The sequence below is a fragment of the Gossypium hirsutum genome, chromosome D05 (assembly GCF_007990345.1).
Source record: "Gossypium hirsutum isolate 1008001.06 chromosome D05, Gossypium_hirsutum_v2.1, whole genome shotgun sequence".
Classification (NCBI taxonomy): Eukaryota; Viridiplantae; Streptophyta; class Magnoliopsida; order Malvales; family Malvaceae; genus Gossypium; species Gossypium hirsutum.
Window position 1 is genome coordinate 64,272,631 of NC_053441.1, and position 24,484 is coordinate 64,297,114.

General features: G+C 35.5%; 2 protein-coding genes across 4 annotated transcripts; both read left to right on the plus strand.

The window, feature by feature from the left end:
* Positions 1-600: 600 nt before the first annotated feature.
* Positions 601-4,595, plus strand: LOC107902906 (cytochrome b561 and DOMON domain-containing protein At4g12980). Of its 2 annotated transcripts, none has more exons than XM_041092522.1 (3): positions 601-1,347; positions 3,654-3,920; positions 4,047-4,595. In XM_041092522.1, the coding sequence occupies exons 1-3, from the start codon at positions 667-669 to the stop codon at positions 4,395-4,397; spliced, it is 1,299 nt and encodes a 432-aa protein (XP_040948456.1). In that variant the 5' UTR covers positions 601-666; the 3' UTR covers positions 4,398-4,595. The 2 variants fall into 2 exon arrangements, with proteins under 2 accessions (XP_040948456.1, XP_016684503.2); XM_016829014.2 differs by having other exon boundaries at positions 602-1,347; positions 3,654-3,911; positions 4,047-4,588.
* A 16,523-nt stretch (positions 4,596-21,118) lies between these two features.
* Positions 21,119-24,132, plus strand: LOC107903462 (pyridoxal phosphate homeostasis protein). 2 transcript variants are annotated; one of them, XM_016829517.2, is made up of 7 exons: positions 21,119-21,461; positions 21,545-21,611; positions 22,816-22,862; positions 22,974-23,061; positions 23,225-23,358; positions 23,512-23,610; positions 23,857-24,132. In XM_016829517.2, exons 1-7 carry the CDS (start codon positions 21,240-21,242, stop codon positions 23,935-23,937), a joined length of 738 nt encoding a protein of 245 aa, XP_016685006.1. In that variant the 5' UTR covers positions 21,119-21,239; the 3' UTR covers positions 23,938-24,132. The 2 variants fall into 2 exon arrangements, with proteins under 2 accessions (XP_016685006.1, XP_040948457.1); XM_041092523.1 differs by having other exon boundaries at positions 21,156-21,461; positions 23,823-24,132.
* Positions 24,133-24,484: the final 352 nt, after the last annotated feature.

Below are 24,484 nucleotides of genomic sequence, written 5' to 3' on the forward strand. Positions count from 1 at the left end.
TGTGAAAATATACAGTAATATTAGAATAATGTATCTTAAGGGTGAAATTACGAAATTAAACATATCAATTAAATAAATCAAATTAATTTTGGTCGAATCGATTTTAATTGGGTCGATCCGAATTTTAAAATTTTCAAATGATTTCATTTAATCGAATTGGATTTTAAATCGGTCAGTCCCTAAGATTTAGTAACATTAAGATTCTACTATAGCCTATTGAAGCAACCAAGAGGGAGGGATGATGGGATTTTATGATTGGAGGAGAGGGTTACCAGGCAGAGGTGAATCTTGGTGGCAGCCAAGGCATGCCAAAATTTTGGAAATTGAGTTTAATTAGGATTTTCAAAATTTTTTAATTTCTTATTAAGTCCCTAAATTTTTTTAAAAATTTTAATTAAACCTCCCACAATTTTCTTTAGAAATTTTCATTAATCCCTTTAAAAGTGTTGAAAATTTTAACCCCTAAATCTCAACACCAAAATCCACTATTATTAACAGGGTTTGGACTTATGGTATTTGAGTGCCAAATGGTAGCTTTAACCACTGTTTCAACAAGAGATGATGGGATGTTGATGACATACATAAACATATATCTCTCTCACACTTTTATATGTATAAAAGGGAAGGGCTATCATTATCAACCCATCCAAAAAAGGAAAAACAAAGATGCAATCCTTTGCTTTGGATACCATTTTCATATTGATCTCACTGTCCTCTCTTTCCGTTGTTGTTTCTAGTTCCAAACCTTTGAATCCATGCAATGGTGATTTCTTACACATCCAAGCTTACAAACAGATGCAAAACCAAACAAACACCACCCAATGCAAAAAACTCTCATCATTACAAGCTCAATTCGCTTGGAACTACCACAAAACCAGTCACAACCAAACCCAACTCAACATCCTCATAGGCACCAAGTTGATCACTACCACGGGTTGGTTAGCATGGGGCATTAACCCTGACTTACCAAGAATGGTTGGGACTAGAGCTATAATTGCTGTTAAAGTCCCAAACCAAATTACTCCATCGGTGAACACTTATAATATCACCAAAGACATACAACTTGGGTGTAGACTTCAACCTTCGGGCATTGATTTCATGGTTCAAAACACGACGGTTGTTGATGATAAGGATGTTGGGTTTTTTTATGTGTTTTCTACTTTGGTTCTACCTCAAAGATACAATGTTTCGAGTTTGAACCATGTGTGGCAAGTTGGGTATTGTGTAGATGGATTGGAACCCAAGATGCACGAGGCGAGTTTGGGGAATTTAGATAGCAAAGAGGTTTTGAATTTGGAGACTGGGGATTGTCAGAACATTGGACAGCATAGGCGACATATGAGAAAGGTAAAATCAAAACTTCTTTAGTCCCTCTCAGTTTTCATATTGATTAAATTTGTCTTTTTCAATTTAATCCCTGATAATTTTGAAAGTAAACAACTAAGGACAAATTAATCACGTTGTTAATATTTTTTCATCAATTGTGCATTAGTTGCTCGTTTTTCAAAATTAACAGATATTACATTACTCTATATTATTCGAATTTGAGTGTGAAAGGAACATTAATATTTTAAGGAAAAAGGGTCAAATTATTAGGGTTTTAGTCGTTGTAATATACTTGCCTTGGGGATGGGTTTAGTTCATATTACTTTAATTTAAAGAAAATAATGCGTTTTAGCCTATTCAAATTCACGTTCTCTTGCACTGACAATAATATCGATACCAACTGAGTTAAAACTCAATTAATGATATAGATGTAAGTTTTTTAAATAGTCATCTAATGGTGTTAATGATTTAGATTCGATTAATAATAGGAGGACTAAATTATATTAAATTAAATACGGATAATAAATCTTTAAGTAGAATATAATATAGAGACAAAAACCCAAATTTGATAAAAAAAAAGATTTATAGACAATGTAGTAGAGATTTTAATGGGTCGAGATCAGGTTGGAAGATGAATGGTATCAATAACAAATAGTTGTCTAAGTTCGATTTAGAATATGGATTTCGAATTTTATAAAGTCTATCTATATTTGTAAATGGTCGATCCAAACTCGCTTAAGTTTGGTTTTTTTTAATTATTTTAAAAAATATTATTTTTATTTAATATTTAATAATTTAATAATTTTATTGTTTTCATATATTTTTTCTTTTATTAAATTTAAAAATAAACAATTTAACATATTTTTAATATTTATATTTTAGTATACATTACATAATTTATAAAAAGGCATAATGATAAATTTAACTTCTAACATTTATTTATTTAGTCGCAATTGTCTTATTTTTTTTTTCAAATTATTTTGACTTCCAACCTTCAAAATTGTTAAATTGTTAAATTGTTAAATTATTGACAACAAATATTTCAGTAGATAATATAAGGATGAGAATCAAAATTTGACAAAAAGAACATAGGCCATATAGTTAAATACTAATAGTTGGTTCATTTGCAAACTTGTATTTAAGAACTTGGAATTATTGGCTGAATGAAATATAGGTGTTTATGGACAGAGTTGGGACAGAGAAGAGATTGCATGAAACTATGATTCTACGTCACCCCTATCATTTTCTAATAAAAAATGACAAATCAAATTTTTCCTCCTGATTTGTCATTTTTCCATTGGAAAGGAATAAGGATGACATGGAATCACAGTTTCATACAATCATTTCTCAGTTAGGACATGTTTGGTATTAATATTAATATCACACTTACAGAATATGGATTTCAAATTTTGCACAAATCCCTCCAAATTCGTTTAAGGCTATCCATTTTTTAAATTATTTTTATATTTAGTAATTTTAATTTTTACCAACGTCATATATATATTCTTTTATTAATTTTTTAAACATAAATAATTTAAATATTTTTAATATTTATATTTTTTAGCTCCTAATGTTTATTTTTGTCACTTTAGTCCTAATTCTTTTTTTAATTACTTTGACCCTTAGCCTTTAAATTTTAGTCAAATTACTTTCTTTGAATGGAAATGCTTATTAGATTGTTAATTTTTTAATGATTCTGATGACATGGTAGCATGTGTAATAGTCCATTTGCGCTTCATAGTTTTTTTTTAAAAAAAAGCATAAAAGATATTAAAAGTTCATAAAATATTTTTAAAAAATATTATCCACACTCGTAATGAAATACGCTGTGTAATAGACCATCTGTCATGCTAGTACTATTAAAAATTTAACAATTCAGTCAGTTTTTCCATAATAAAAAACAAACAAACAATGTGACTAAAATTTTAAGATTGAAGACCAAAGTAATAAAAAATAGGGCTAAAGTGACAAAAAAAAGATAAACGTTACGGGTTAAATTTATTATTATGCCTATATAAAATTAAAAGAAAACAACCGGTTGAGCCTTAACTCAGTTGACATTGGTATTGTTGCCAGTGCAAGAGGACGTCAGTTTAAGTGCGTTTAAGCGTATTAATCTTTTATTTAAGGGTTGAGAGGCTATGGGTAATTCTAAACATTGAATCGAAAAAATAAAATAAAAGAAAACAACATGGTTTAAACTTCAAAAACAAATTGGGTCAGGTTGGAACCTTAATTATTAAAGTTAAACAATCCTTGAACAGGTCTCATTTGACTAAACTTCCATTCATTTTAATTTTTTCTCTTTTATGTTTTCCATTTGATAGGTCCATGGGATTTTGAACATCATAGGATGGGGAACATTGTTGCCTATTGGAGTGATTGTTGCAAGGTACTTCAAACAATTTCCAATTAAACTTGATCCTTGCTGGTACTACTTTCATTACTCTTGCCAAGTTGTTGGTTACATCCTTGGAACTGCTGGCTGGGGACTTGGACTATTCCTAGGACATGAATCCAAATACTATACCTTCCATTCGCACCGCGTCCTTGGCATCTGCATTTTCGGGTTCACTACCTTACAAGTAACCCAAGTAACCTCTTCCTTTTTTTTTGTGTTGTCATTCTATTCATTAAATGCAAATAGATCTGTTAATTAAGTGAGTCGAATTGATTTTGAATTGAATCAGTATTGATTAACTTTTTTTAAACGGTTGCAGATATTAGCATTTCAATTCAAGCCGACCCAAGAAGACGAGTATCGAAAGCATTGGAATGTTTATCACCATTTCCTTGGGTATGCATTACTTGTAATGATCCCAGTGAACATATATAAAGGGATTAAGTTGCTAAAGCCTGATAATATAACTTGGAAATGGACATACAATGGGATCTTAGTGTTGTTAGGAGTGGTGGTTTTGGCTTTTGAGATTGTCACTTGGGTTGTATTCTTATACAAAAAATGTTGTAAAAAAACTGTGGAAGAATCAAGAAGGGTTGAAATTGAAGAAGATAATAAGGGGCAAACTAATGAAGGATCAAGTCCAAGGAAGAATGAAGTTCAAGAATGAGCTTTGATTCATGACTTTCACTTATATGCCTTGTCTTATGTAGAATGTCAATACCCGATTTTCACTTGTGAATGAAATAGTTCTTTGGGGATTCGAAACCAATGTATGGTTTACATGATTAACAAACCTATAATATGTAATTTATTATTTTTTATAATTTGTTTTTTTAATTAAATTTAGTTATTAACTTTTCAAAAATAATCAAATCATTTTTTTATGAAAATGTCGATTGAAGCAATAATCTTTTAATGATATTGGCATGATAACCTGTCTGATAATCCATGTATATTTGATGCTGACATAACACTGTTTGTCTTATATGTCTTGAGGACTTAAATTATAATTAACCTAATGTCCAAAATGATAATTAAATCATTTTTCAATAGGTGATAGTTCATTATGATGACACCACTAAATTATTATTAAAGGTTAATTATACTAGTTAACTTATGTTTAATTAAATTAATTAAGATTAATTAGTGGTTAATATTAATATAAAAGATAAATTAAAAGGAAAGTTATCAAATTTTTTTCACTTTCAAACCGTGCAAAGAAAGAAAAAATAATAAGGGAACGCCATCTTTGTAAGGGTTTACTCTTTTAGCTTTAAATTTCAAGTAAGTCTTTGGTTATTTTTTTTATTTTTATAGATTTTTTTATCTTGGAAGTTTGATTAAGCTAACCCAAGGATCAATTTTTGAAATTTTGATGAGATTTCATTGTTAATTTCATGAAGTTTTAGGTGTTAAATTGATAGAAATTAAGTTTAGTTTAAGAAAAGGACTAAATTCTAAAGCTTGATTGATAGTTTTGTACATTAGGGACCAAATTGAATAAAATGTAAAATTGACTATAGGAATAAGAACTAGAAGGTCCGTAATGAATAATTGTGAAATCAGATTTCAAACTGAAGTTTTAAATTGAAAGTTATGTTAACCCTAGTTTTAGGGACTAAACTGAAAAAATTATCTGAGTTGACAATTAATTCTGAATTGGTTGATAATTGATAGTGCTATATGTTTTGTGTCAACCCATAGCTAACTTCGAACGTGATTGATCGAGAGGGAAAGGAAAATCTAAAGCTGTCGACAAGTAGCTCAGAATTCTGAATAATGTCGAGGCGTACCAAATCTTTCCATCCAAACTAAATTCCGCCAAAAATGTAACACCACGAACCCGAAACCGACACCGGAGTCGAACACGAGGTGTTAACTGACTTTAACCCCTTATAAAATTTATTTTCCAGACACTGCCCAATCTGTGTACTAGTCGTTTTAAAAATCATATCTTGAGTTTCGTAACTCAAAAATCAGTTTCGTAATTTTTCCCAGAAACTAGACTCACGTGCCCATCTATGTATTTTTTTCTAGAATTTTTGGTCGGGCCAATTAGTACAGTTTATTAGTCAAAGTCTCCCATGTTGCAGGGGTCGACTACACTGACCTTTGCCCATTACGACTTGGATATCTCCCCGCACGGGGCTTCAATACTGATGCCGTTTGTTTCTATGAAAACTAGACTCTGAGAGGAATCTGTACATATATGGTACGACCCCTAATTATCTCTGGTTAATTTATAATGAATTTCCAAAGTCGGAGCAGGGAATCCAGAAACCGTTCTGGCCCTGTCCCACAAAAATCTGATTATCTCTTAATATACTGCCCATATGATCTTTTCGTTACTTCCTCATGAAAACAGACTCATCGAGCTTCGATTACATAATTTATTCATCAATTAATTCCACTCCTACTATTTTTAGTGATTTTTCAATCTCATGACACTGCTGCTGCCAGCATCTGTTACGAAAGTAACTAGGTCCATTTCATGCCTACCCTTGATCCAACTCAATCGAACATTCGTGCCATTTTCGCATGACTTAAAGTTTACATGCCAAAGTTCAAACACAACGTAATAGCTTATACATGCCAAAATGTTCTTCTAAGCCAACTAAGAAGAAAGTACCAAAACTTGCTATCCGGTGTGATGACTTCGATGACAGCCTGACCCCGCAAAAATAGATGAGTCCAAGCAACCTATAATGGGTGACAAGGAAACACCGAGTGAGTTTATAACTCAGTAAGTCATAAGCAATGCACTACCATCCATCAAAAACATTATCACAAGAGGAAACAAAATGGAACGAGACAATTTACTCCATCCATACCGAACCATACCATAGTTCCTCCAACCTATCGATTCAGTTTCATATCAATTCATGCATTCACATTCCATATACTCATCAATAGGACATTGAAGCATTTTCATAAATCAATTTATTTTCGTTACAATCAAACGACTAAACGGCCTTTCACCCATCCTACGATAAATTTTATGTACGTGACTTCAAGTATATTTGTCACATAGGTTCAAACTTACCGAGCTCAACACCAAGTATAAGCATAACACCTATTAGCCATGTACTCAAGACACTTACCCGATCCGCTGTCCGCGATCGACTCAATAGTGTCGCACACATAGTGTCCATAATGATTCACGAATGTATATTGAGTCCGCACACTCAGTGCTATATAATCAACTCGCACACTTAGTGCTACGTAATCAAATCGCACACTTAGTGCTACATAGTCAAACTCGCACACTTAGTGCCGCATGGTCAATTCGCACACTTAGTGCATCATATTCATTTCGCACACTTAGTGCAACATAGTCAAATCGCACACTTAGTGCTGTACAATTTAATCCCGCGCACTTAGCGCCAATCTCATGGTCATAAATGGTTATACCCGCACGTTTAGTGCCTAGATCAACAACTCAGTACATCTTACCTCTTTTCTTTTCATTCAACAATTTCATCATCACATACGTACATGCATATATATATATGTATATTTATTCATTCCATTCAGCATCAATACATAAACATTATGACCATTTGAAATAATACCAACTACATGCTTAATGACTTACCTTGTGTTGGGTAAGACGGTTCCAACTCGGCTACTCAATGATCTTTTCTTTGCCTTTGCTTGATTCTCCTCCTTTAGCTCCTTGAGCTTAATCAATAATTCACTAGTTTAACCATCTTGTTAAACATTCATAATTCAATTACACATGCTTATGTATGTTTGTATATTCGACAACCATCCTCACTAATTACTCATGTTGATGGCCGAATGGATGTATGTGTGTACAATGTCAACTATAACATCATGTAATTCCACATATGACTACATTTCTTAAGTTCCACATCTTAATGCCCATTATACATAATCAAATTTAACATCATATATATATTTACTCATGTGGCCGAATATACATACTCCCATATAATATCAAGTACTCACTTTAAGTATATTGCCGAATATACTTAATCATACACACACCTAACCAAAATAATTTCTAAAATCTTTATATCATTTATAATACATCTAATTATCCTTTTTCACATTATCAACTCAAATCACATACATTATTTACTATAACATCTTTACATTCGGCATTGGTGTCAACCATAGTAGCCGATTCTTCCTACTTTGTACCCATGCATCTATTAATCCTTAGTTGGTTCAAACACTTCACACACTAGGATTCATCAAATTTTTAACAAGAAATAAAATCTCTAATCCTCAAACTACCATGGCCGAACCTTCATGGAGTTGCTAAGACTCCTCATTTCTACTTCTCACACACTCTCACATCCAAACCCTTTTATTAAACACCCAAAGTCAACCATCTCCTTACCTCATCACCAAAGACATCAAAATACCAACCAAGAACGTAACATTCATGGCCGAATGTCATCTCCATCATTTAACAAAGTTTGAACCATGGCTAGGTAGATTTTGAACTTACAACTTAAAATATACATGAATCTCAAAGAATAACATTAAACATACCTCAATCTAGTTACATGCATGGCCAAACTTCCTCCTAATCCTCTTCCTTAGGATTTTCGGTCAAAAGAGGTTGAAAAAGGATGAACAAAACCTTTCTTTTTCCTTCCTTTAGCTCACGGCAATGGGGTGTATGCATGAGACCATTATTATTTTTTTTCTTTTTTTTCATCACCCTTCCTTTCATTATTTAATTATCATGCTTATTATTTTATTTTCCTTACCATACATCACTAACACAACATGTTGGTGACATGTTTCCACCCATAGCATGGCCGGCCACTACATATTAGGGAGGGGGAATTTGACATGCAAGTCCCCTTTTTCTTCCACATGCACTAATAGGTCCTCATGCATTGACCTATCACATTTTAAAATTTTCTCATATAAGTCCTATTGACTAAATTCACATGCAATCGACTAAATCGAAGCTTGAAATTTTCACACATTCATGATTACATATTCTAGACAATAAACATCACATTCAAACCTTTCGGTGACTCGGTTTAGCGGTCCCGAAACCACTTCCCGACTAGGGTCAATTTTGGGCTGTCACAACTCTCCCTCACTTAAGAAATTTTCGTCCTCGAAAATCTTACCGGTAAATAGGTTTGGATATCGTTCTTTCATCGAGCTCTCGGGTTCCCAGGTTGCTTCCTCGATCCCGTGTTTGAGCCACAACACCTTAACCAACGGAACCCTTTTATTTCGCAACTCTTTCACTTCACGAGCTAGGATACGAATCGGTTCTTCTTCATAGCTCAAGTCAGATTGAATTTCAACTTCTGAGGGATTAATCACATGTGACGGATCGGATCTATAACGTCGAAGCATTGAAACATGGAAGACATCGTGCATCCTTTCAAGTTCAGGGGGCAAAATCAATCTATATGCAACCGGCCCCACTCGTTCGGAAATTTCGTACGGCCCAATGAATCTCGGGCTCAACTTGCCTTTACGGCCAAATCTAAGTACCTTCTTCCAAGGTGACACTTTAAGAAACACTTTATCTCCCACCTGATATTCAATGTCCTTTCGTTTTAAATCCGCATACTATTTTTGACGATCTGTGGCTACCTTTAGACTTTCGCGGATTACCTTTACTTTTTGTTCGACATCTTTAATCAAATCAACTCCGAAAATTTTACTTTCACCAAGCTCGGTCCAAAACAATGGCGTACGGCATTTACGACCGTACAAAGCCTCATAAGGTGCCATCTTAATACTTGATTGAAAATTATTGTTGTAAGCGAATTCAATCAAAGGTAAATACCGTTCCCATGAACTACTGAACTCGAGGATGCAACATCTCAACATATCCTCAAGTATCTGAATTATCCGCTCGGATTGACCATCGGTTTGGGGGTGAAAAGCGGTGCTAAAATGCAGCTTGGTACCCAAAGCTTCTTGCAATTTCTTCCAAAATCGTGAGGTGAATCTCGGATCTCTATCCGACACGATAGAAATAGGTACTCCATGTAATCTCACAATCTGAGAGACATACAATTCGGCTAGTTTATCCAATGAAAGATCCGTACGCACGGGGATAAAGTGAGCCGACTTAGTCAGCCTATCAACAACAACCCAAATCGCATCCTTCTTACTTGCGGACAATGGCAGTCCGGACACAAAGTTCATTGTGACTCGGTCCCATTTCCACTCGGGTATCATGATCGGCTGAAGTAACCCTGAAGGCACTTGATGTTCCGCTTTCACTTGTTGACATATTAAACATCTCGAAACAAAGTCGGAGATGTCTCGTTTCATACCATGCCACCAAAACCGACGTTTCAAGTCGTTGTACATTTTCGTGCTCCCCGGGTGAATTGACATTCGGCTACAATGGGCTTCGTTCAGAATCATCGAAATGAGTTCCGAATTCCTTGGAACACACAAACGACTTCTAAACCTCAAACAACCATCATCATCAATCTGAAACTCCAATTCCTTGTTCGGAACACACTCAGCTCGTTTTGCAACCAATTCATCATCGACTTTCTGAGCTTCACGAATTTGATGAGTCAATAATGGTTTGGCTTTTAATTCAGCTACTAACACATTGTCAGGTAGAACAGACAAGTGTACATTCATCGCTCGCAAAGCAAACAGTGATTTCCGGCTTAAGGCGTCCGCAACCACATTAGCCTTTCCCGGGTGGTAATCAATGACAAGCTCGTAATCTTTCAACAACTCAAGCCAACGTCTTTGTCGCAGATTCAAGTCTCGTTGAGTCATCAAATATTTGAGACTTTTGTGATCCGAAAACACATGGCACTTCTCACCAAACAAATAATGTCGCCATATTTTCAATGCAAACACAATGGCGGCTAGTTCGAGATCATGGGTCGGATAATTTCTCTCGTGTGGCTTCAATTGTCTCGACGCATAGGCCACAACTCGACCTTCTTGCATCAATACGCAACCCAACCCAAGTAGGGATGCGTCACTATAAATGACAAACTCTTTACCCGATTCGGGTTGCACCAAAATTGGAGCTTCAGTCAAATGAGTTTTCAGTTGATCGAAGCTTTTCTGACATTTCTCCGTCCATTCGAACTTAACACCCTTTTGAAGTAGCTTCGTCATTGGTGTGGCTATCATCGAGAAACCTTTGACAAATCGTCGGTAATAACCGGCGAGCCCTAGAAAGCTCCGGACTTCGGTAACATTTCTCGGAGGCTTCCAGTTAAGTATGGCTGAAATTTTGCTCGGGTCAACTCGAATACCCGATGCGGATACCACATGACCCAAGAAGCTAACCTCTCTTAACCAGAACTCACACTTACTGAACTTAGCATATAACTGCTTATCCCGCAAATTTTGCAACACTAGCCTCAGATGCTCAGCATGTTCGGTCTCATCTCTTGAATAGACCAAGATGTCATCAATAAACACAACTACGAACCGATCCAAATACGGCCTGAAGATCCGATTCATCAAATCCATAAACACCGCAGGGGCATTAGTGAGCCCAAACGGCATCACTAAGAACTCGTAGTGACCGTACCTCGTTCTGAAAGCAGTTTTGGGTACGTCCGAATCTCGAATCCGCAACTGATAATAACCCGATCTCAAATCTATCTTTGAAAACACCGATGCTCCCTTTAATTGATCGAACAGATCATCAATACGCGGTAACGGATACTTATTCTTTATCGTCACTTTATTCAGTTGACGATAGTCAATGCACAACCTCATGGTTCCGTCCTTCTTTTTCACGAACAATACTGGTGCACCCCAAGGTGAGAAACTCAGTCGAGCGAAACCTCTATCCGTCAATTCTTGCAACTGAGCTTTCAACTCTTTTAACTCGGTTAGTGCCATACGATACGGAGCGATCGAAATTGGCGTAGTTCCAGGTACAAGCTCAATACCAAACTCTACCTCCCGAACAGGTGGCAAACCCGGTAACTCTTCAGGAAAAACATCCGGGTATTCACAAACCACCGGCACCGATTCGGGTTTCTTTTCTAACTCCTTGTCATCAAGTACATACGCGAGGTATGCTTCGCACCCTTTCCTTACATATTTCTGGGCCAACATTGCTGATATTACAGCTGGCAACCCCCTTAAGTCCGCAGACTCAACTCGGATTATTTCGTTATTTGCGCACCTCAAATCGATAGTCTTGCTTTTGCAATTCACAACCGCATCATGCGCGGTTAACCAATCCAAACCAAGAATAACATCAAACTCGTCGAACGGCAAAAGTATCAAATCGGCCGGAAAACAGGATTCTCGGATTATTAGAGGGCACCTCTTACACACTTTATCAACAAGTACGCATTGACCCAAAGGGTTTGATACTCGAATTACGAGCTCAGTAGACTCAACAGGTAGAGTCTTACTGGTTGCTAAGGTTTCGCATACATATGAATGAGTAGAACCAGGGTCAATCAATGCAATCACATTAGTATCAAAGAGAGTGAAGGTACCAGTGATGACGTCGGGGGAGGATGCCTCCTCTCGTGCGCGAATGGCATATGCTCTAGCAGGAGTACGGTTCTCGGCTCGATCGGCCGTATCAGAGGCCCCCCTCTGACTACCACCCCTGCCTCCTAAAATTCTCGGTGGTCTACCTCTAGATGTCACTCCACTAGGTCTTGCACCTTGAATCTTATTCTTCTCATCCAGCTCCGTGCAATCTCTAATGAAGTGGTTTTTCGAACCGCATCCGTAACAGGCCCTGCTAGTAGACTTGCCCCAACATTCACCTAGGTGTCGTCTTCCACATTGGGGACATTCAGGTTTCTCGTGACGATTATTGCCCACACTAGCTACCGAAGTAGCTCGGGAGCCCATCGATGGTCTTGCCCTGATGGAAATTCCCGCAGTCGCCCTCGACTTATTAATGTCCTCCCTGAACTTCTTTACAGCTGAGAACGGAGCTTTACCCGTCGATCTTTTACGATAATCTCTAGCTTCAAATTCAGCCTTCCTCTTCTCCTTTCCAAGTTCTTCCGCCTTGCAGGCTCGTTCGACTAGTGTTACGAATTCTTTTATTTCCAAAATACCCATTAGTAGCTTTAAATCTTCATTCAATCCTTCCTCGAATCTTTTGCACATAGCAACCTCATCAGCTACACACTCCCGGGCATACCTACTGAGTCTTACGAATTCATGTTCGTATTCAGATACAGTCATACGGCCTTGCTTGAGTTCCAAGAACTCCTTACGCTTCTGATCAATGAACCGTTGGCTAATAAATTTCTTTCGGAATTCCGTTTGAAAGAAGTCTCAAGTTACTCGCTCGTTCGGGGCTATGGAAATCAAGGTCCTCCACTAATAGTAGGCTGAGTCTCGCAACAAAGATACAGCACATTTTAGACATTCGTCGGGTGTGCATGACAATTCATCGAACACCCGAATGGTGTTATCAAGCCAGAACTCGGCCCTTTCGGCATCATCAGTTACTATGGCCTTGAACTCCTCGGCCCCACGCTTCCTAATCAAGTCTACAGGTGGCTTACTCAGCCTCATAGGATCAGCGACTGATGGCATTACAGGCTCTTGGGGTGGATTATTCAAATTTGGGAATTGTTGGACAGCCGGGTTGGTTCGGGCATATTGCGCGACCCACTCATTCATCATGGTAAAGAAGGCTTGTTTAGCCCCCTCACCTTGATTATTCGCAGATGACTGAGGTTCAACAGGCGGCGTCCCTTGTGCAGGAGCAGCCGCTACGCTCTCAACGTCATCCGCTAGGGTTCTTTCTTCACCGGGGTCCATTTACTAATCAAAACAAAAACATTTCAACCGTCAGAAGTCATCACACATTTAAACATTAACATTCGACATGTATAGCTAGACTCATACGCGCTATGGTAGTCCTAGAACCGACTAAACCATAGCTCTGATACCAATCAAATGTAACACCCCGAACCCGAAACCGACACCGGAGTCGAACACGAGGTGTTAACTGACTTTAACCCCTTATAAAATTTATTTTCCAGACACTGCCCAATCTGTGTACTAGTCGTTTTAAAAATCATATCTTGAGTTTCGTAACTCAAAAATCAGTTTCGTAATTTTTCCCAGAAACTAGACTCACGTGCCCATCTATGTATTTTTTTCTAGAATTTTTGGTCGGGCCAATTAGTACAGTTTATTAGTCAAAGTCTCCCATGTTGCAGGGGTCGACTACACTGACCTTTGCCCATTACAACTTGGATATCTCCCTGGACGGGGCTTCAATACTGATGCCGTTTGTTTCTATGAAAACTAGACTCAGAGAGGAATCTGTACATATATGGTACGACCCCTAATTATCTCTGGTTAATTTATAATGAATTTCCAAATTCGGAGCAGGGAATCCAGAAACCGTTCTGGCCCTGTCCCACAAAAATCTGATTATCTCTTAATATACTGCCCATATGATCTTTTCGTTACTTCCTCATGAAAACAGACTCATCGAGCTTCAATTACATAATTTATTCATCAATTAATTCCACTCCTACTATTTTTAGTGATTTTTCAATCTCATGACACTGCTGCTGCCAGCATCTGTTACGAAAGTAACTAGGTCCATTTCATGCCTACCCTTGATCCAACTCAATCGAACATTCGTGCCATTTTCGCATGGCTTAAAGTTTACATGCCAAAGTTCAAACACAACGTAATAGCTTATACATGCCAAAATGTTCTTCTAAGCCAACTAAGAAGAAAGTACCAAAACTTGCTATCCGGTGTGATGACTTCGATGACGGCCTGACCCCGCAAAAATAGATGAGTCCAAGCAACCTATAATGAGTGACAAGGAAACACCGAGTGAGTTTATAACTCAGTAAGTCATAAGCAATGCACTACCATCCATCAATAACATTATCACAAGAGGAAACAAAATGGAACGAGACAATTTACTCCATCCATACCGAACCATACCATAGTTCCTCCAACCTATCGATTCAGTTTCATATCAATTCATGCATTCACATTCCATATACTCATCAATAGGACATTGAAGCATTTTCATAAATCAATTTATTTTCGTTACAATCAAACGACTAAACGGCCTTTCACCCATCCTACGATAAATTTATGTACGTGACTTCAAGTATATTTGTCACATAGGTTCAAACTTACCGAGCTCAACACCAAGTATAAGCATAGCACCTATTAGCCATGTACTCAAGACACTTACCCGATCCGCTGTCCGCGATCGACTCAATAGTGTCGCACACATAGTGTCCATAATGATTCACGAATGTATATTGAGTCCGCACACTCAGTGCTATATAATCAACTCGCACACTTAGTGCTACGTAATCAAATCGCACACTTAGTGCTACATAGTCAAACTCGCACACTTAGTGCCGCATGGTCAATTCGCACACTTAGTGCATCATATTCATTTCGCACACTTAGTGCAACATAGTCAAATCGCACACTTAGTGCTGTACAATTTAATCCCGCGCACTTAGCGCCAATCTCATGGTCATAAATGGTTATACCCGCACGTTTAGTGCCGAGATCAACAACTCAGTACATCTTACCTCTTTCTTTTCATTCAACAATTTCATCATCACATACGTACATGCATATATATATATATGTATATTTATTCATTCCATTCAGCATCAATACATAAACATTATGACCATTTGAAATAATACCAACTACATGCTTAATGACTTACCTTGTGTTGGGTAAGACGGTTCCAACTCGGCTACTCAGTGATCTTTTCTTTGCCTTTGCTTGATTCTCCTCCTTTAGCTCCTTGAGCTTAATCAATAATTCACTAGTTTAACCATCTTGTTAAACATTCATAATTCAATTACACATGCTTATGTATGTTTGTATATTCGGCAACCATCCTCACTAATTACTCATGTTGATGGCCGAATGGATGTATGTGTGTACAATGTCAACTATAACATCATGTAATTCCACATATGACTACATTTCTTAAGTTCCACATCTTAATGCCCATTATACATAATCAAATTTAACATCATATATATATTTACTCATGTGGCCGAATATACATACTCCCATATAATATCAAGTACTCACTTTAAGTATATTGCCGAATATACTTAATCATACACACACCTAACCAAAATAATTTCTAAAATCTTTATATCATTTATAATACATCTAATTATCCTTTTTCACATTATCAACTCAAATCACATACATTATTTACTATAACATCTTTACATTCGGCATTGGTGTCAACCATAGTAGCCGATTCTTCCTACTTTGTACCCATGCATCTATTAATCCTTAGTTGGTTCAAACACTTCACACACTAGGATTCATCAAATTTTTAACAAGAAATAAAATCTCTAATCCTCAAACTACCATGGCCGAACCTTCATGGAGTTGCTAAGACTCCTCATTTCTACTTCTCACACACTCTCACATCCAAACCCTTTTATTAAACACCCAAAGTCAACCATCTCCTTACCTCATCACCAAAGACATCAAAATACCAACCAAGAACGTAACATTCATGGCCGAATGTCATCTCCATCATTTAACAAAGTTTGAACCATGGCTAGGTAGATTTTGAACTTACAACTTAAAATATACATGAATCTCAAAGAATAACATTAAACATACCTCAATCTAGTTACATGCATGGCCAAACTTCCTCCTAATCCTCTTCCTTAGGATTTTCGGTCAAAAGAGGTTGAAAAAGGATGAACAAAACCTTTCTTTTCCTTCCTTTAGCTCACGGCAATGGGGTGTATGCATGAGACCATTATTATTTTTTTTCTTTTTTTTTCATCACCCTTCCTTTCATTATTTAATTATCATGCTTATTATTTTATTTTCCTTACCATACATCACTAACACAACATGTTGGTGACATGTTTCCACCCATAGCATGGCCGGCCACTACATATTAGGGAGGGGGAATTTGACATGCAAGTCCCCTTTTTCTTCCACATGCACTAATAGGTCCTCATGCATTGACCTATCACATTTTAAAATTTTCTCATATAAGTCCTATTGACTAAATTCACATGCAATCGACTAAATCGAAGCTTGAAATTTTCACACATTCATGATTACATATTCTAGACAATAAACATCACATTCAAACCTTTCAGTGACTCGGTTTAGCGGTCCCGAAACCACTTCCCGACTAGGGTCAATTTTGGGCTGTCACAAAAAATGCCTCTTGTTTCGATTCGCTGCGAATATTGAAATCCTAATTTTGCAATTACCCATCTGCTTTATCGCCACTTACTCTTGTTTCCATTAGACTAACAATGTTGAGCCTATGGTCTATGTCGTACTCTCTAAAAGTATGTGGAAACTCTACGTTTGCGCACCCTTGACAATTCCACGTAAATATAGTAATTCCAAAATCCATTAATTTAAATAAAGATGGCACTCTTTTTTATTGTTGGGCATTGTCTTGCACATCCTTAGTCTCCCCCACATCTTCAAGAACTTCTATTACCAAACCTTGCTGCAACTGACTTTGGAGAAGTTCAACAATGTTACTAATTGACTTTGTCAAGAGAACTTTGGGGGACGAGGCCTTAAAAGGGCTCCATTTCTCCCTTATGGTCTTATTAAGTCTTTTATTATTATTAATCCCACTAATCTTCCCCCTTCTACTCCTTAAATTGCCAAAGTCTATTCGAAATACCAAGGCCCTTGTACCGCTCGCTACTACCCTCGCCGAAGGCTTGGGGCCAACATATTCTTTGAAGACCACCATCAAGTGTCTTCCTGAGTCGAGGATTCCTTCCGTCGGGGTCATTAGCACTTCCTACAGATCCTCAAGCCCCAAGCAAGGCTTGGATAGACGAATAACCTTCAAATTATTTTCATTGCCACAGCCGTGAGGCCTACACTCTTCTCTTAATTTTTCAGTCATCACCGTGCTGCGCAAGTGACCGTCAATTCATGAACCCTCCTGCTCTTCTACCTCAGGATCCATCGGAATAGAGGTTCTTCACGCTTCTTTCAGGAGTTTATCGTTTTGCGTCAGGTCAGGTAAGAGCTCTTCAGTTTTCTAACCCTAATCGGAGATGTAACCGGGCTTTCCCTACCTAATTTGGTTTGCATCAGCTCAATTTCGATGGACTCGTCCTTACAAACTTCATTGGGCCATTCCCTTCCAATGCGTCAACGATGTCCTAGTTCCAAATAACCTGACTTTTCCTTACAGATCCACTACTGTTGAAGGCCCATAATCGATGCATTGACCCTCTCTCTGATTCCCAACTCCAACGGGCCTGACCTTTGCTGGCCCATAATTATTCCAAGTCCACTTTTATCCATAGGCCCTTGGATTCCCCTTTCCCCATCAGCTGAATGGCCCTCACCCTCTTTCTGTTGTTCCAGGGCCAAAGGAGATGAGCCTTTTACTATTGTTAGAGACTGAACTACTGGGTCAGCTCTCATTTGGCCCATATTAGTCCTCAACCTAGTCCCCTTCCCTTGCACTTATTCCTCCTCTACTAAGGTTTTCAGTGCTTGGAACCTGGAGGCGCGTAATTTTTTCCGTTATTTCCCTTCGCCATTCTAGAAGGTTGCCTACATTTCCTCTCCACTAGCACCTACAGGCCATAGTTGCTTGTGTCTATCGTCGACTCAATCGGGTTCAAGGCTAAGTTCATCTTATGTTCTTCCTTACCATTGCACTCCTCGCTTCTAAATCCTTTAGTCTTTTTACCTCATTAGAGAAAAGCACTTTCACATGGCCATAGTGCCCACACGATAAACAAACAGTGGGTAGATACTCATATTCTACCCACTACAAAACCCCATTAACCAGCACTTGAGATACCAATGCCTTCTCCAAGTTCACGTACATCGCAATCCCCGCAAACATCCCTTGAACCCCATTATCTTTGTCAAAATCGAGCTTAGCAACTTTCTTTATTGTCCTCCTTATTTCCCCTAAAACCTTTCTTTTGTACATATGCCTAGGCAGACTCGGGAGCTAAATCCAAGACATAACCATGCTTGGATAAACCTATACTGTGCTAAAATCCATTGTCCAAGGTTGAACTGTTAGGTATTGCCCATATACAACCATGACCCCTGGCACAACACCTTCTCGAAATCTTCTGGATTCTGAAATTTCGCCAAGAGGTAACTGTTTTCAACATTCATTAAGTGAAACGGCTGAAAAGGCTTCCAGATGGCACAAACCTTATTGTGAAGCATCAAATATCCGGTCCTTCGTCTAAGAAGCTTGACTACCACCATGTGAGCCATGTTTTTGGTGAGAATTTGGTTCACCCGTTCAGAGAACTTAATTGACGGAATACCATTAACCAATGAGCATACAATATCAGCCTCTAAAAACTCAAAGTCCCCATCGTCATCAAGAGATCTTGATGTTTCTAATCGTTCCTTGGCCCTAAGGCCAATTCCCACCAAACAATCCTTCCATGACCTAGGTTTTCCTGTGATCAAGGTTGCCTCCATAACCATATTAAATTCTCCCTCTGCTTCTCAGATGTGAACTTTATTAGTCAAATGACTGACACAATCACCTTCATCGCTGCTCTCATGCCCTGATTGCATAAGGAAGTATATTAGTATTTAGAATTATTGTTAATAAAAATAAATCATAGTCAAATATATCTAAATATTAATAAAAACTCTTATATTGTCAAAAATAAAAATAAAAATAATTTTCTTTTTTAATATATATTTTTTGTTTTTCAAGTCTTTCTTTTATTATGTATTTGTTTCATGGAAAAAAAACTTTGCATTTTGTTATATTTATTTCATAGAAAATAACTTGATCAACGGAAAATAACTTACAGGTCAATGGAAATTAATTTATTTTTCTGTAAAATTACTTACTCTTTTGAAAAGCGTAAATTATTTTTCAGAAAATAGCTCATTTATGAGTAATTTTATTTTTATATAAAAATTAACTTGAATCAAGTCTAATATTATTATATTAATAATAAAATTTTAATTTTAAAAAATAAATAATATATGAATATCAAATATTTTAATTTCTAATATTATTAAAATTTCATATTTAATTATTTATATTTAATAGTATAATAAATTATTAATTTAATTAATAATTTTAATAAATTATTTACTATTAAAATTTTATTTTTAAAAAATTAAATAATATTATTCATATACTGTTGAAAATATTTATATTTATATTTTAATAATAGATATGTATTACAATTATGAATATATTAATAATAAATGTTTTATAGTGTAAAATATTAATTTTTTAATTATATAAATATGGATATTTGTTTAAATAATATTTAGTTTTATTTATCACTTCCAACTCTAATGTGTTAATATCTACTCTAATATATGTAATATATGTTAATTAAATTAAGTTTTAATTAGATATTATTTATTATTAAGCTTTTATATTATATTAATTATTATAAAATATTATCTTATCATAAAATAAATTTCGATTGTAAAAAAAAAATGCTACTATAATATTTTGTAACAAATATATTTTTGTTGCATTTGTTTCACTAATAACAAGTTTTAAAAAATAATTTTAGAAAAATTTACCAAACAATGAAAAATATTTTACACATAATCATCAAAACACCAGAAAACATCTGCTTTTCTAGAAAATTAATCCATTTTTCAGAAATCATTTTTCAAAATTTGTTACTTACCCTAAATGAAAATTGGAAGTTGATTTATCAAATTTTAATTTTTATAAATTAATTTATTGTTAACTATTAAAATAAAAATATTTGAATAATATTTTTTTCATTATATTTTATTTTCAAACCACCAAAATGGTAAGTTTAAATTAAAAAAATAAAAGTTGGTGGTAAAATTTAATAAAATTCAAAGTTTAAAGGCAAAATTCAATCATATAAAAGTTAAAGTGGTAAATTTACTTATGTTCTTAAAGTGTAATTACAAATATCAATCAAAATAGGGTAAACTACACCCAAGGTTACTATACTATTAGTAAGTTTACGTTTTAGTCATTCAATTTTAAAATATTACAAAATGGTTATTGAACCATTCAAAAGTTTTCATTTAAGTCATTAAACTATTTGAAAGTTTTTATTTAAGTCACTGGATTGTTAAGTTTTTTTAAGCCTGACTAGTGAGCTACAAGCTACGATTCGACAATTTGTACAGTACTTATCGACAAGTAGAATATATCTTAGATCTAATTTGATATGGCGACAATATCGGAGATCCAAGAAGAAATTTATTTGAATTTTTGTTTACAAATTCATGACGTTCCAATCAAATGATGTGAACAGAAAAAGCTATACAACAACAATTTTAAAAGTCCAATTACTTAAATGAAAATTTTTGAATAATTTAATGACTATTTTATAACGTTTTAAAATTAAATGACCAAAACGTAAACTTCTTAATAATTTAATAAAATTTACCAATCAAAATAAAGTAAAATAATTAATTAAATTCATATCTTCTTTTTTGATGGACCAAACATTAAGCTTCCATTTCTAATTTCCTCGTCCATATAAAAACCAATAAAATAGAAGAGATATATTTCACATTTATTTTTCTCTAACAAAATCCAAAAATGGCAGCTCCGGCAGTGGAGGGAGTAGCCGTGACGGCCCTCCGATCGGTCCTACTCCGAGTCCGACAGGCAGCTGAACGGGCGGGTACTCAACCCGAACGGGTCCGGGTTGTGGCCGTTTCGAAGACTAAACCCGTGTCACTCATCCGCCAAATTTACGACGCCGGTCACCGCTGTTTCGGTGAAAATTATGTCCAAGAATTTGTTCAAAAAGCCCCTCAGGTATTTTTATTGGAAAATATAAATCCAATTTGGAAAAAATTTGCTTCCTAATTTTCTATTTTTATTATTAATTTTTTTGGCAGCTGCCTGAGGATATTGAGTGGCATTTTATTGGACATTTACAGAGCAACAAAGTTAAAACCCTTCTCGGTATGGTAAAATTTCCCAAATTTTTTCTCTTATTGAGATTAAATTTAATTATTTTTGCAAGCATTTTTTTACGATTTAATTTAAAGTTGTTCTTTAATTTATAACATAAAATTGTGAAATTGAAATTTGTATCTTCAAATTTTGAAAGTAAATTTCCAATCTTTATGTAATTCGTTTATTTAGTTTAAATGGTCAATTTTTTATTAATTTTATTATATGAGAAAAAGACAGAAACAATCTCATAAAATATAATATAATTTGTATATGATTAGGTATTTTAGTAATTTCATATATGAGTTGATATCTGCTTACTCATGACATCAACTAGTAAAACACTTATTTTATGTTTAGGATTTATTTATAATTTTTTTACTGATAATTCCTTGTGTGCTTTGGTTTTAGCTGTAAAAATAGCATAAGATTGCCATTTTCATTTATGTTTAGCATTGGAAAGGTGTTTTAATGCATTGTTTTTCTTTTTACTTGAATCAAATAGAAGTAACATATAACCACCAAAGTTAGGTGAGATGGTTAGGATCTCTCCTACCTTAACCAATGGTCGAGAGTTCAATTCTCGCCTTGGGTATGGAGCAGCATCTATCCCCTTAATGGGCCTACAGAATGCGGAGGATTAATTACTGTGCTCGCTCCAGTTGAGACTTTGATAAATCAAAAAAGAAAAAAAAAAGTAACATGTTAAAATTTAATAAATTTTAATTAAACAATCCTTAAATGCTGCCTATAGGCATTTTCATGAAGCTCTTATTAGCTATGCTATTCAGACTCACATGTGAGTGTTGGATGCTGATATGTACCCGGCACAGGTATATTCAACTTTAAGTTAGTTTCTCCACAGGGACGAAGCCAAAAAATTGCTTTAGGAGGGGTAGAGATGAATCATAAATTTTTGCTGGGCCAAAGTGCAATTTTACCATTATACTAGCATATAATTTCATAAAATTTTAAGGGATTAAATGACAAATCTACCATTTTGGGGGGAAAGGGCCAAGGCCACTGCCTGTCCCCCTTTGTCTTTGCCCCTGTTTCTCCATATATATATATTTTAAGTATCATATCTCGAAACTCATGTCTGGATACACAATAAAACACTTGAGTATGTTTAGGAAAATGAAGAATCGAAGCAACATAGCTTACCAATATAATAGTTTCTTTCCCTTTAAGTTTGTTGTTTCTCTAAATGCAGGTGGAGTGCCAAATCTAGCCTTTTTTCAGGGTGTTGATAATGAGAAGGTGAAGACTTAGCCCTATCTCTGTTCTTTATTTTTTGTGTATGTAAGGGAAAGTTATGTATTCGGTTTTCGTCTGGGCCGAGTTTTGAGCAATCATACATCTTGTGTTTAGATCGCAAACCATCTTGACCGTGCAGTTTTGAGCCTTGAGAGAAACCCTTTGAAGATTTTTGTACAAGTAAATACAAGTGGAGAACCATGTGAGTCCCTCTAGTTTTAAGATTCGAATATTCAGTTCGATTTTCTTTGACCTTTGTAGGAATATCATTTAGCGTTTTGTATTCGAATCATATGTTTTCCATATGTAAACCTTGTCTAAAAGCCGATAGGACCAATCAATTGATTGCCTTGATGTCATTTCAGCAAAATCTGGGATAGATCCATCAGGCTGTGTTCGGCTTGCAGAACATGTTAAATTGCATTGTCCGCATTTGGAGTTTTCTGGTTTAATGACGATAGGGATGCCGGACTACACATCAACACCGGAGAACTTCAGGGTAATGAATTAGTCCCTATATCTTTTTTCTCTGATGTTGTTCGTTATTTTGGCACTCCTGAACCCGAATTAGGCTTTCTTCTATTCCTTCCTTTCATATATTCCGTCATTGGATAACATGCTTCGGCATTGTTTTGTATCTTGTGATGAATAGACACTATCGAAGTGTAGAGTTGAGGTTTGTAAGGCACTTGGAATGACAGAAGATCAATGCGAGCTATCGATGGGCATGTCCGGTGACTTTGAACAAGCGGTAAGGAATACCTCTAAAAAAAGTAGAAGTCGGTTTAAGTCGAGTCAGGTCGGGGGGGTATGGGGGCAGATACAAGTCTTCTAAAAGTTTCATCATGACTCAAAGATTGATTGAAAACTCTTTAGAAAAGGCTAGAATGTGGATATCATCTGTTTTGTTGTCGTCGATACATACATCTCGTGTTTGATTAAACATCTCTATGCCGATTGCAGCATTGGTGAATGTCACTCACTAGTCTTTTTGCAGATTGAAATGGGGAGTACAAATGTGAGGATTGGGTCCACCATTTTTGGACCAAGGGACTATTCAAAGAAGCAGCCAAATTGATGGCTAAAGAATTTGTTGAATATATATTTATATCCAATTCCATTCTATCATTTATTGACAAAAATTACCACATCCATGTAACTTTTTACTTATATGAAGTGTATTGTATAGCCTTTGTAGTTATTGGCTCACTTATGATGGGACTCACTTCAATCACACTTATGCCAATGAGAAAATTATAAACAAAGTTATCAAGTTTTTTATTCTTTTTAATGATTTCTTTTGTACATTTGTTTTCAGGGTCTAAAGTTCAAATATACCATTTTCAAATTCAAATTTTATATTTTTATTATTAGGAATTTAGTTCATCTACTTTTTGGATTTTAAAATTTAGATGTAATCGTTAACATTGTTAATTATTTTTGTTAAATTTAGGGGTCTAATTGTTAACAATGTCGTAATAAAGTTAAATTTAACAAAATAATTTTAATATCATTAGCAATTGAATTTAAATTTTGAAATCTGAATAAAAAAAATTAAATTTTAAATTTACTAAGAATAAAGAGCTGGAAAAATAGTAGGTATCAATTTGAATATTAAAGTAAAA

Bases quoted from the DNA above. Each gene is read 5' to 3' on its own strand.
- LOC107903462 (XM_016829517.2), top strand. From the start codon at position 21,240: ATGGCAGCTCCGGCAGTGGAGGGAGTAGCCGTGACGGCCCTCCGATCG. The intron at 21,612-22,815 runs GTATGGTAAAAT...CTCTAAATGCAG, and splicing joins CAAAGTTAAAACCCTTCTCG to GTGGAGTGCCAAATCTAGCC. The intron at 23,359-23,511 runs GTAATGAATTAG...TGTGATGAATAG, and splicing joins CAACACCGGAGAACTTCAGG to ACACTATCGAAGTGTAGAGT.
- LOC107902906 (XM_041092522.1), top strand. From the start codon at position 667: ATGCAATCCTTTGCTTTGGATACCATTTTCATATTGATCTCACTGTCC. The intron at 1,348-3,653 runs GTAAAATCAAAA...TCCATTTGATAG, and splicing joins ATAGGCGACATATGAGAAAG to GTCCATGGGATTTTGAACAT. The intron at 3,921-4,046 runs GTAACCTCTTCC...AAACGGTTGCAG, and splicing joins CTACCTTACAAGTAACCCAA to ATATTAGCATTTCAATTCAA.